This window comes from Lampetra planeri, chromosome 2, assembly GCF_965212315.1.
Source record: "Lampetra planeri chromosome 2, kcLamPlan1.2.h2, whole genome shotgun sequence".
NCBI lineage: Eukaryota > Metazoa > Chordata > Hyperoartia > Petromyzontiformes > Petromyzontidae > Lampetra > Lampetra planeri.
The window spans coordinates 27,909,271-27,922,095 of NC_136108.1; the positions used below are offsets into that span (position 1 = coordinate 27,909,271).

At 45.8% G+C, this 12,825-nt stretch overlaps 1 protein-coding gene across 2 annotated transcripts in view; it reads left to right on the plus strand.

Moving 5' to 3' along the window:
• Positions 1-12,825, plus strand: part of LMBRD1 (LMBR1 domain containing 1) — a 328,597-nt gene that overhangs the window by 106,181 nt on the left and 209,591 nt on the right. For both annotated transcript variants that reach the window (XM_078611635.1, XM_078611644.1), the window contains exon 6: positions 3,190-3,278. In XM_078611635.1, the coding sequence (XP_078467761.1) occupies positions 3,190-3,278 (89 nt within the window). The remainder of the gene's footprint in view (positions 1-3,189; positions 3,279-12,825) is intronic.

The window sequence follows — 12,825 nt, forward strand, 5'->3', positions numbered from 1 at the left end:
GAGATAGGGGTGGTGGTTGGGGTAGTGATCGGGGTTGGGGTAGTGATAGGGGTTGGGGTAGTGATAGGGGTTGGGGTAGTGATCGGGGTTGGGGTAGTGATAGGGGTAGTGAAATGGGTAGTGAAAGGAATAGGGGGGGGGGGGGTCGGCCTGGCTGTAGCTGGGGGCCTGGGGCAGGGATTGGCAGTATAATTTGTTCGAAGGTTGATCTCTATTTAAACGAGCCACCAGGACCGGACTCATCACCGCTAGTGCTCCTAAACTATTGGTGAAAATAGCACATTCCCATGGCAAGGACCAGGATGTGCACAGGAAAACTGCCGTTTAATTCTACTTGAATTGGTATTCGTTTAATTGGCTTCGAAGGACGCTGGGCTTAGTCAACCCATTACCAAGATTTTAATTTGCAAGCTTCTGATTGAGCCTGAGAACTCTAACCGCAGGGACCAACTGGCCAATTTAATAATTACCGCTCATACTTTTCAAATGCATTCACGATTGGATAATGTGTGGGGGAAAAAATACACTTGCAGATGGTTGCTGTTGGAATTGTGAAATAAAGTGTTGGAAGGAGTCCCTCGTTCGTGCTGGTTGGCAATAGCTTAAGATATTGCGAGTTTGCATTTTGATTTAAATAAGCCAATTTCAAAACATTTGGAGGTTATGAAAGGCTCTTAGTTAATCTGATTTGACATTACCTTTTCATTCTAAACAATCATGAGACATTTTTTTTTCTACTTTGTGTCATTTTTTGCAATCTTCTGTCTTGGCAACAAGTGGCTAAACTGCTGGCTTCCACAATCCAGATCATTCCTCTTGATGAGAGTCGATGCGTTTCCCGTGGAAAATGTTATCTATTTTTTTACTCATGTGTAATTTGCATTGTCTTGCCTGGTAGCAATTGATGCATCAAATTTTCCATCACCGTTATTATCTTTGTCGTTGCAATTGTTGAAATGGTAGCTCGCAGTCCTATCTCAGCTTGACTGAATAATAAAATATTTGTTAACAGATCATTCTTGTGGTATTCAAGGTTCTAAAATACACCCTGAATGCACGAAAACCGCTCCGTTGTTTTAAAATGTGCTGCGTAGTTGGTTGCCTATAAAAAAAAATGCATCCATGTGGTTTTGTAAGAGAGCACTCGACTTGGCTGTGAGATTTTAAGGTTTGTCAGCTGATTCCAGCCATCGTCCTACCAAGCTCAATATAAATGGGCCGTATCTTTTGGTGACATTAGCAGCGGTTGTTCTTGTACACGGAATTGAGTCTGTGATGAGATGTTTGATTAAAGCAGTATAGAATCAATGGCCCCCTGTTACTGTCCTGGTGAGCGAGCCAGAGTTTAACAAAGCGAGCAGGAAATCTGTTCCCGACTTGTGGCAGAACACGCTAGAAATGTGATGGCAAGGTGCAGGACAAGACGCTGGGGAGTTTGATAGAGAGGATGGTATGAAAACATTGTGGAAATAATCAAGGGGGAGGGGAGGTTGCGATATGTGGGACGCGTGTGCCGGGCGGAGGTCTGGGTGACCGAGACGGGCATTGGAGTGGTTACCCACAGGTCGAGAATGAAAGCGAGGACCCAAAGTCAAATGGTGGGTGACTTTAATGGCAGACTTTGGAAATCAGGTATCAGCTGTGCAAGAGAAGCGGGCACGGTGTGGTGGCATCAATGACATTGTCCATTAGCCACGATAACCTCTTGATCATCGCAATGTAGGATTTCCATCATTGCGTATCGAGTTGAGCTTCACCAAACGTCTATGTATTTGCACATACTAACAATAATGATTGACATTTCTAAGGCGTATTTCATCTGTAAATTCCAAAATGCCACCGTGTATGGAAAGCGGGACATCAACAGAACCCGCAGGGTAAACGGCCAGAACTATGGAGGGTAAAGGTCAGTTTGAAGAGGCGAGTTTTCAACACGGGACTTAAATAGCTCCAAACATCTCTGATCGTCTTCTTACCAAAAGCAAAGCGTTTTGTCATACCACGACACCAGTGGAAGTCCCTAGTTAGTGAGCTTGGGCACATTATCTGTGCCCGGCTCGGCTCAGCTAAGCCGAAGCCCTTTGTGTGGGACACCGCCCCACCTCTGATGATCGCCAAGCGATGCAGAGGATTGCTGCTTGGTTTTCCAGTGCCAACTTTCCCCACCCCCTCCCTCGATGCAAAATTCAAATTGACCACTTGAGCTCAAACATTTTTTTACATACTTTTCATTGGTAAAAAAAAATACAACTTGTTGAAATTTGTCGCGCATTTTCTGCTCGAGTGAACGATGTAATTGTGCCTTGCCCTTTGACACCTGGCAGCCCTTGCATTGTGGGAGGGCAACAACCCATGTGATGTAAAATCTACGAAAATTGTGTAACTTTAAGTACACCTATTGTTTTGCGTTGTGCTGATGACAATGTATTTATACTCTATCGTCATCATCATAATCCATCGTCCATCTACTGCGGTGTGAAAGCCGTCCCTAACTGCCACGATTATTCATGCAGGATCCAGCGTCACACTCTCTGTACATTAATGAAAATGGTTTTGCATTGGAATTGATACTATTATTATAATAGTCATCATATTGATCGTTTTATTAATAATAAAAAGTGGACAATTCGTTTTGCTCGTGTCAACGGAGTAAATAATTGGATGACGTTTTAGCTTGTGAGCCTGAGCCTGCGGTGGAAACTCTATATTCCCTTGACAGGAGCCAGGATGTTCGTAGGTTGATTCCTCTTTGGTTGTTGGGTTGGATCGTGTAAGCATTGCAACCGCCTGATTGCGGGTCGAGTGCGCGAATCAAAGGGGGCCTTCTGGCCACAGGTCGTGTCTGTGTGTGTGCGTCGGGGTGAACGCCCTCCAACAGCAACGAAAGGCAGAGGAGCGATGCTCATAACAACGCACGGAGCAAGTTGGCACAGTTGGGGGGGTACAGGTCGTGCACCTGCCAGTCATCTTAGTCAGACGAACCCATGGCACCTGCTGGGAGTGTCCCGTGACCTACTGCCGGCGGGCCGTCGACACTTCACGCGGCCTCAAAGTGCACCTGGCCTGGCACAGGCGCCGTGGTGACGTCACCATCACTCAGTGGCGAATGGCGGGTGTTGGTATTGGTGTGAACGCTCATTTTGTGTTGTTTCCGAATGACTGTTTTGTCTCGCCTCCTCCGTCTTTCAGGGCCTTCGTGCCTCTCGAGCCACCCAGTGACACCAACTCGACGGAATGGCAAAAGTTGGCGTATCTGTTTGAGGAGCTCGGCAGCGGACGTGAGTACAACGCGAACTCCGCCGGGCGTCGCGGTCGGTTCCGTAAACGGTCATTCTCAGAAGCCGGCTCAGCTGTATCGGGCAGGGACCTTGAGCATTTTTTTTGTCGAGCGGGGATGTGTCGCGATGCCTCGTTTCCAGAACATGTTGAATTTGTGCCTGACCATCGCCCTTGCTTGACCAGTTCCGTGCCCAAACTGCTCTCTGATCTTGCGATTACAGCGCAATACAGCGTGGATTCTCGCCTGATTTTAATTTACATCGCGCCTGAAACAAGGCGCTTAACGTAGAATTACTTGTTTGTACTACCAGAATTGTGCGGTGAGATGAGACGAGTTGATGAGAAGGGGATGGTGGTGCATGAAAACGATGACGCGTTGAAATTATCCTTATGACGCTACCCCGGGGTACCAAATAATACAAAATGGCCGAGGCAATTAAATATTTTATTTCTGGGACACAATTTTTTCTAGGGGTGTACTTCACTCCGTGATTGGGGTAACAAGCAATCCGAAATCAGTGCCACTCCGCGATGTCGAAACGCAGCGAGGACGATTTCGCTGAAACCCTGAACGGTCGTATGCACCGTAGTGGTGCATCGTGTACAGCTCGTCGAGATGAGTCGATTGCCCCATCGCCGACCATCAACAGACTAAAAATGACTGCATCACGGACATTACGTGAGAGCCGGGGTACTATGGTACCACGGGGTATCGCCATAAGGTTAAAATAAACGACAATGAAAGCGACAATGAGTGGGTGTGATGAATGGGTCGGTAAGTTGGGGAGGGATGGAGTTTGCACCTGCGGTTAGCACAATTGGTTACATACGGTGGGGAAGAAGTTCAGCATACATACAAAATTATGGGGAAGGGAGGAGGGGAAGTTCGGGCAGAGAGGGGATGGAATGGTGGCGCAATGGTTAGCAATTTGCGCAAGGAACCCCGTGACCCGATTGATTCCCGGCCACATCTAAACATATCTGAACTCGTCCTTTGCAGCCTTAGCATCAACCCATACTCACCAGTGTGGTGAAGTATGGTCAAACCATCCTCATGACGGAAAGACATAGGGGAAGGCCTTCATGTAGTAGCGGATAGACAAAACGAGCTGTAGATGACTGTTGCGTTAGTGGTGCCTAAGCACAATAGTGGGACGTGCAACACGGGATAAGGGAGGGGTATCGGAACCAGAGTGATATCTCGATTAATCTGGGGTAATTTCGGGGGTTGGGCGGTGGCCCGGATAAAACTAAAACATGGATAATGCATATCATGTGTAAATTATGCTATAAACTCTTATTTATTGTTCACCTACGTGCAATCGGGGTTAAGACGTACAATGTGCCGTCTGTTTTTATTGTTTCTTAAAGTAATGGTTTTTGCGGGCCCGTGAGTCACTGAACAGCAGTGAGTAAGGAGCAGCGAGCAGCATCTGTGTGGAAGCGTAAGGAGATATCATTTTTCACAAGCCCAGTCAATCCGTAACCCAGATAATCCGCCCATTGATAATCAAGGGGTCAGTGCACATTTTTTTTGATTAAGGAACGAGCTCCTTGGCTGGAGGAGAGGACGATGTGTCTGGACAGAAACGAGGGGAATCCACAGTTTGGGAAGGAATTCTAGACCGTGGAGTCAGCAGAGGAGAAGGGGTGTGACGTCTCACAGAGTAAAAGGTTTAACTTGGGGCCTTGACACAAGGCCTTGGTTGCTGGAGTTGAAAGGGGGGATGTGGAGCAGCGTGCATGGGGAGAGGTAGGCCAGGAGGGTGAGAGAAAGCTTGGAGTTGATCTGGGACTTAATTCGGAGCCATTGGAGGGATCAGAGTATTGTGGTGTGATGTGGTCTTGTTTATAGGCACAGGTGTGAGAAGTCTGGCAATGGAATTATGGATCATTTGGTGATTGAAGATGAGGGATTCGGGAATAAATCGTGACGTTTGATGATAAGGCGGGTGTTGAAACGCCCATTTCGCTATCAACTTGAAATTCCGGACGGTGGATCGACTCGGCCCATTACCTCTCCATGGCCGATAACATAGTACCGGTCCCTCTAAAACAGGGGTCCTCAAACTTTTTAAACAGGGGGCCAGTTCACTGTCCCTCAGACCGTTGGAGGGCCGGACTATAGTTAAAAAAACTATGAACAAATTCCTATGCACACTGCATATATCTTATTTTGAAGTGAAGAAACAAAACGGGAAAAATACAATATTTAAAATGAAGAACAAGTAAAGTTAAATCAACAAACGTGCCAGTATTTCAATGGGAACTATGGGCCTTCTTTTGGCTAATGAGATGGTCAATGTCCGGTTCCATATTTGTCACTGCTAGTCGTAACAAGTGATGCAAGTGTGCATCCGTTAGTCTAGATCTGGTTGGAGATTTCAAATGTTTCATTCTGGAAAAAGTCTGTTCACAGACATAAGTGCTGCCAAAGATGGTTGCCATTTTGAGTGCATGGTTCCTGAGATGAGGATATGTCTCAGAGGGGAGAGATGCATATAAATTATGAAGGCTGCTTGACTTGAATGCGTCTTTCAGAGTCACAATTCTGCAGTTCAGCCAGTTCCATTTGGTAAATTGTATCCACATTTTCAATGTCAATAGAAAATGGGTTACGGAAAAGCTGTATGTCCTGTTCATGGAGATGAAGCTCTTTAAATCTAAATTGGAACTCCTTTTGCAATTTTTCCAGTGAATCCACACATGTTTTGTTTGGGAATGCAACCAATGGTTTTTCCGCTAATAGATTTTGAGTTGTGGGGAGATGGCAGAAGTTTTCCTCCTTCACTTGTTTGATGAGGAGGCCTAATTTTAAGTCAAATGCTTTGACATGTGATTGCATATCACAGATGAGCTTCCCCTTTCCTTGAAGTTGCACATTGAAACTGTTGAGTAGCTCTGTTACATCTGTCAGAAAGGCAAGGTGCCATTTCCATTCTGCATCATTGAGCTCTGGTACTTATTTGTTTTTTGAAAGCAGAAAAGCTGTAATCTGTGGAAGTAAATCATAGAAACGTTTCAAAACTCTCCCTCGACTCAGCCAACGGACTTCTGTGTGGTACAGAACATCTTCATAGTCAACATTTAGCTCAGACAGAAATTCCTGAAATTGTCTGTCGTTTAGTGCATGAGCTCTAATGAAGTTAACAGAGTCCCACTTCAGTGATTTACTACACAGCGCTTGTTGGTGGATGAGGCAGTGTATGGCTATTGGATGAGAATGGTTATGTTTGTCCATCTCTTGGTTAATGCGAGCAATTACTCCTTTCTTAGACCCCACCATGCTACGAGCACCATCAGTTGTCACGCTGGCTAGTTTAGCCCAGTTCAGCTCCAAACCATTCACAGTTTGGCAAACCTTTTCATAGATATCCTCTCCTGTAGTTGTTCCTTTGATGCTTTGCAGTGCAGCAAGCTCTTCTGTGACTTTGAAATAGTCATTCGTCCCACGAATAAAAATTAGAAGTTGTGCAGAATCACGAACATCATTGCTTTCGTCGAGTGCCAAGGAAAAATAGGAAAGTTTTTTTGTGGAGTTTTGCAAATGCTGATGCAAATTGTCTCCCATTTCTTCAATCCTCCGTGTAATTGTAGGTCCTGAAAGACTCACTGTACTAAATAAATCGGCCTTCTCTGGACACATCTCTTTGGCAACAGAAAGAAGGCATTCTTTAACAAATTCTCCCTCCACGAATGGTCTGCCAGTGCACGCTATTAGCTTGGCAACTTGAAAACTTGCTTGCAGTGATGAAATATTTATCTGCTTCTGCTTCACAAAAGTATTTTGTTGAGTTGTTAATGTATTTTTCAGTTTTAATCTTTTATCTTTTCTCACTTCTCCGACCAAACAATCATATTTATCTTTATGTTGAGTTTCATAGTGTCGATGTAAATTGTATTCTTTGAACACAGACACTATATTCTGGCATATCAGACACACAGCTCTTTCCTTGTACTGCATGAAAAAGTAATCATAAGTCCACTGTTATTTGAATATCCTACACTCCGAGTCAATTTTTCTCTTTCTTGACATCATTGTTTCCTAGGAAGTCAAAATTGCTATTAGTAAAATACCAATATATATACAGCGCTACAAAAACAATATACCAGCAATAACTTTGCCCACACAGAGACATACAGACTGCACTGCCCATCAATGCAGTCTGATTGGGGGAACTCCGCTTTTACCCCAGGCTCACACTGGTGCGAGTGCCATTAAAAAGTTAATTACACCTGCAGTTTTGTTCACAGATCGCAGTGCGGTGGGCACAATGAGTGCCCACCGCCGCAGCTCAATCAGTGCCCACCGCCGCAGCTCAATGAGTGCTCACCAGCGCAGCCCAATTAGTGCTCACCAGCGCAGCCCAATTAGTGCTCACAAGCGCAGCCCAATTAGTGACCATGGGCCGGATAAATGTCCTCAGCGGGCCGCATGTGGCCCGCGGGCCGTAGTTTGAGGACCCCTGCTCTAAAATATAATAAAAATCGTCCTGTGGATGAACTCACCCTCGCTGTAGGAACGTGGAATTTCCCACCACTGGCTGAGGGACACCGATAAAGACTGCGGCTGGCCGACGCGAAATTTCTCGCTCGTTCGAGGAAGGGAGTTGGGACGGTTTTGTTCGTCGTAATTGTCAAGGAAGCGCTCGGCTTGTCACGGCAAGGTGGCTGGGCCCTTTGTGTTCTGGTCTTTGCTGGAGCCAAATTGTTCGGATCCACCGCAACTGCTCAGTTTTTAGCATTTGCACCGCATCGGCATGCGAGTTGCTGTGAGGAAAACGGCACTCTGCCTCCACGGCAAAAAGTTAAAACTAAACCATTTTATTATACCATGTAAGACCCACTGAGCTATATAGCTGTCGCCTCGACAGACCTGGTCTTCACCTGAGGACGGCTGCTTGTGTTGTGGCCGAAACGTCGTGAGAATTATTTTATTATGTTTTATTTGTATTATTTTATTACTTCCCTTCTACGTGACTTTACCGAAAGAACCAAGAAGATATATAGCTCCTTTTTCCCCGAAGCGACCTGGCTATCACAAATGATAGCCCAATGAAGTGGATTATCATCACGTGGAAATTTATAGCGGCCAAATACTCGAAACGCGTGATGTTGATTCTAAATGCGGAGGGAAAAACCGGAGGACCCGGAGAAAAATCCTCGCGACCACGGAGAGAGAAGATGCAAACTTCAAATATACATCCGCCGTGGTCAGGATCAGACCCACGACTTCCTGTATACCTGGCGAGGTAGTTAACATCTGGCCACCATTGGCGATCCAAAAAAGATTAAAAGATTTTCTCGGGGAGCCGTAATGCAAAGCGGGGGGGCCGCGCTTGTGAAAATAGTTGTACTCTATTTAGCGCCAGCATTCTGTCTGTGAGTGCTAAGGCTTTGTCAGCTGTTGCAGTGTTTAGTGTGGACTATTCGTACGTGTGCATGCTTGTGTGTACTTACCTACTAGGGTTGCACACCCTTGATCGAAGCAATTCCAGGTGATTATTTTTTTCTTTCTCTAACAACGTGGCATATTGTCATTAATTGTACCGTACGGCTCGTTCACAATATCAAGCCATTGCGGTATTGTGTGTGGAGTGTAAGGAGTGCCATATACATATGTACACAAGTTATATACCGTACTTATACACCATTAAGATATCACATTTTGAATTACTACAAAACTAGGTTAGGTGAATAATGTACAGTATTAGTTCGCAAACGTTACTCTCTTGATATGCCCTTCATTCATGTTTTTGCGGTTTAGTTTTGAACTGTTACTGAAATAGCGAGAGTAAAAAGTAGGCACGAGGTAAGAATTTAATACATGAAACAAAACGTGTTTCCATGAAGACAACTTCATTGTCATTTTTGTGTGCGTGTGTATATATACTGTACACGTGCTTTTTTGCAGCTAACTTTACAGCTGAATTACGGTTGTACTGCCTACTTAATTTCCGACTACTTAGTTTGTTCTTATGAACGCATTAATTTGGCCAAAAACTTTCTCCCATGAATATTTAAACATAAATCTGTTGCAAGTTAAAACTAGCGTACTTTGAAGATGTTATCCAAACTAAGATAAATTTTACCAAGCTGAAACTCGGCACTATTTAATCCGAATAAACCATTATATATATTTTAAAGGCTCGTGCTTCTGCTTGAGAGCATTCTACGTTGTCACTTTTACGAGCACACCACGGACGAGGAAACGGCTCTGTGACGTACGGCTTTTGTGAAGCTAATTTCACTTTTATTTCCGTTTCATGGCAAAGAAATGGCAGTTACACCCACCGCCTGAATTGACAAATCTCATCGTGTTCCGTAAACTTTGAAAGTGATTTCCGCGGGAACTGTGAATGCCCGTTGTCAAGGCAATTACCTCGAGTTACGCAAAGCATTCGCCCCGACGGCTGGAAGCAACAATTGTAAAAGTCTCTCTCGAGACCCCACTTGTTTAATTATTTACCAGTTTGTTGTTGTTGGATTTTTTTTTTTACCGCGATTTCTGAATAATGTTTGCAAAAACCTGTCGGCCACTTTCCGGTAACGAGGAAAGATGACTGCAAGGAAATTTCCTTCATATGGAGACACACACACACACGCGTTGACGAATAGCCTTCGGTTAGCCTAAAAGATGGCTGGGGCAAGTTATGTCAGCGAGTGTCTATTAAGGTTGGCGGATCTTATATCGTATGACTTATAGTAGTAGCGCCACATCACGCGGCAACCATACTATCCACCATGCTACATCTTACACATACTAAGGCAAAGACAAATATCCCCCGTATCGCCTTCACAAATTGTTCAGGCAAATGCTGTTAGCGAGCACCAATGAAGGGTGGCAAGGGCACACGAGGGGGTGGGTGGCCTGCACCACGCCTGGCTGCCTTTGTCTTCCTCGTGGCGATGATTACACACTGCACCAGGTTCTCATTTGAGGTTGAGTCGACATAGGCGGAAGCTCAGGACCATTTTGGATAAGTATCACTTGTTTTGGCCGTGAGTGGGAATCCATCTCGGGTCACCTCCTACATCCTTAACAGACATTGGGGGCATGTGCTGGTAGCAATCGCCTATGAAGGCCGGCATGGCACACAAAGGGGTGGGTGGCCAGCACCATGCCTGGCTGCCTTTGTCTCCCTCATGGGGATGTATACACGTCGCACCAGGTACTCATTTAAGGCTGAGTCGACCTAGGGGAGGCCCAGGCCCGATTCAGATAATCGTCGCTGGTGTTGGCCATGAGTGGGAATCGAACTCGGGTCGCCGGGTTTGTAGCGCGAGCGTGCTACCACCCGCATGGACATGCAAAGACAAAGATCTCTCGGATAGCCTTAACAGACAGACATACAAACAGACACACACACACAATCACGATTCCTCAAGCCAAAATGTTATTGCTTAAAAAGTGCAATTAAAGCATCCTTAATCCTCCGGGTAACCTGGCCAGGTGGCACAGTGGTTAGAGGATTTGACTGACAACCCGGGGGGTGAACTTTGCCCATAACTCCTCTGGGGACAACAGTATATTTTTCTCTCACGAACTGACCTTTTAGCACGCGGGAATTATGGAATCTTCACCATACCGCCAGATGGTTGACGACAGAGACCAGCGTCTCCCCCCAGGGCTCGTTTGAGCAGCGACACACTTTGACCTGGGCTCGATCCCGGGGGCAAGGAAGTCGAGGAAGTCGGTCAACGTGGCTGGACCGATGGGACGTCCACTTTGGCGGGTCTCTGTCCTCGCTGTCAGTTTGGTTTCCTGTGTTGTAGACCTCTCGATTAGCATGGTTGGCTACGTACGGTGCGAAAGAGGTTCAACATACAGGCAGTCCCCGGGTTATGGAAGGGTTAGGTTCCGAAGAACCGTAACCCGAATTTTCCGTATGTCGGAAACTGAACAATTTCCCTCCCCAAAATCAACAATAAAATCCCATGGCCGGAAATAGTTGTGCCTCCCCTACCCGATTACTAGTTCGTTTTCCCTCAGTACTGTATCAGTTCTGTGTGCTACAAAATTAAAATAATTACGTCACGCTTCAACAAATTCCATTTAGCATAGTCCTCGTGAAGTTCGGGCTCGCTGAAGGCGGCGTTTTCCCGGTATTCATCCGCGACCTCGCAGCGCCACACTCCTTGCGCTTGTGTAACTATCGCAAACATTTCCCCACGTTGAATTTTTTTTTTTAACACGATTTATTTGAGCATTTCTGTAAAGTCAGGCCTTCCGTAATCCGGGGATTGCCTCTACGTTCATTTCAAACTAACAGCTCATTCCGAATACCAACTGCATACAGTGATTCAAACAGAATTAAGCACATCCATATCCTCACCACGTGCACTTTATCCACATGGTGATGTTCATAGAGATGATGATGATGATGATAATGGTGATGGTATATAACACGCATGTTGAAACACGCGTGGTTTCCTGTTGCAATCTTTTACCAACAAGAATACCGACTGTGTGTACGTGATGCATCGTAAACCGCTGATGTTTGTCGCAGTGAATACGCAGCGTCTCAAACATTGAGGCCCCATGTGTGTGTGTCACCCTGTGTATGTATGCATAGCGAGTGGGAGCGGCAGTGTAGCGCTTAGCGCGCTGCGCTACGAACCCGGCGACCCGAGTTCGATTCCCGCTCACGGCCAATACCGGTGACGATTATTTGAACCGGTCATGGGCCTCCCCTAGGTCGACTCAGCCTCAAATGAGTACCTGGTGCGGTGTGCGAACATCACCACTAGGAAGACAAAGGCGGCCGGGCGTGGTGCTGGTCACCCACCCCCTCGTGTTCCGTGCCGGCCTTCCTAGGTGCTCGCTAACAACACTTGCCCCAACAGTCTGTTAAGGCTATACGGGGGATCTTTGTCTTTATTTGCTCAGCGAGTGCTACAAATTACTTGTCAAAACATGAATAGGTGTGCAAATGTGTGTTTGTATGCGTATATCTGCAGACCAGCGTCACCTCTCTTATATATATCTTTTTACAATTCCTGCTTATAATTCGTACATGCACGCGAGCATATGCAGGGGTGAGTTTTGTATCCAACAAATTGTCAGGTTTTTTTTTGATTATTTTTAGGGGACAATTTCAGATCTTTGCTCAGACGTTCCAAAGTCACTTCCGCGTCACGTGCCAAGGCGGCGCGGATGCCCTCCTGCTGACGATGGCGACGTTAACCGACGCGAACAATAAAACATTCTGGAATCGTTCCAAATTACGTAGCGAAGCCTGATTTTTTTCAACACTTCCTGATTCTAAAATGGAGAGCACATGCCTCATCTGTACTCTATCTTCACACTTGCGTTGTATTTACTGCATACTTATAGGAGGTGTTCGCAATCGGGATGTCACGATGTCAAGTCCCAGTCAGTTACTGACTTGGCCTATGATTCCTTTGAGGTGGATAACATTGGTGGTACCACTTTGCAGCCAATCAATCAACATTGATAATTATCTTTTAAATTCTTCCCTGCCTCACCATGGAAATGTGGAATTTTTGCCGCTTGTTCAAGGATGCAAATAATCTGTTGGTTCA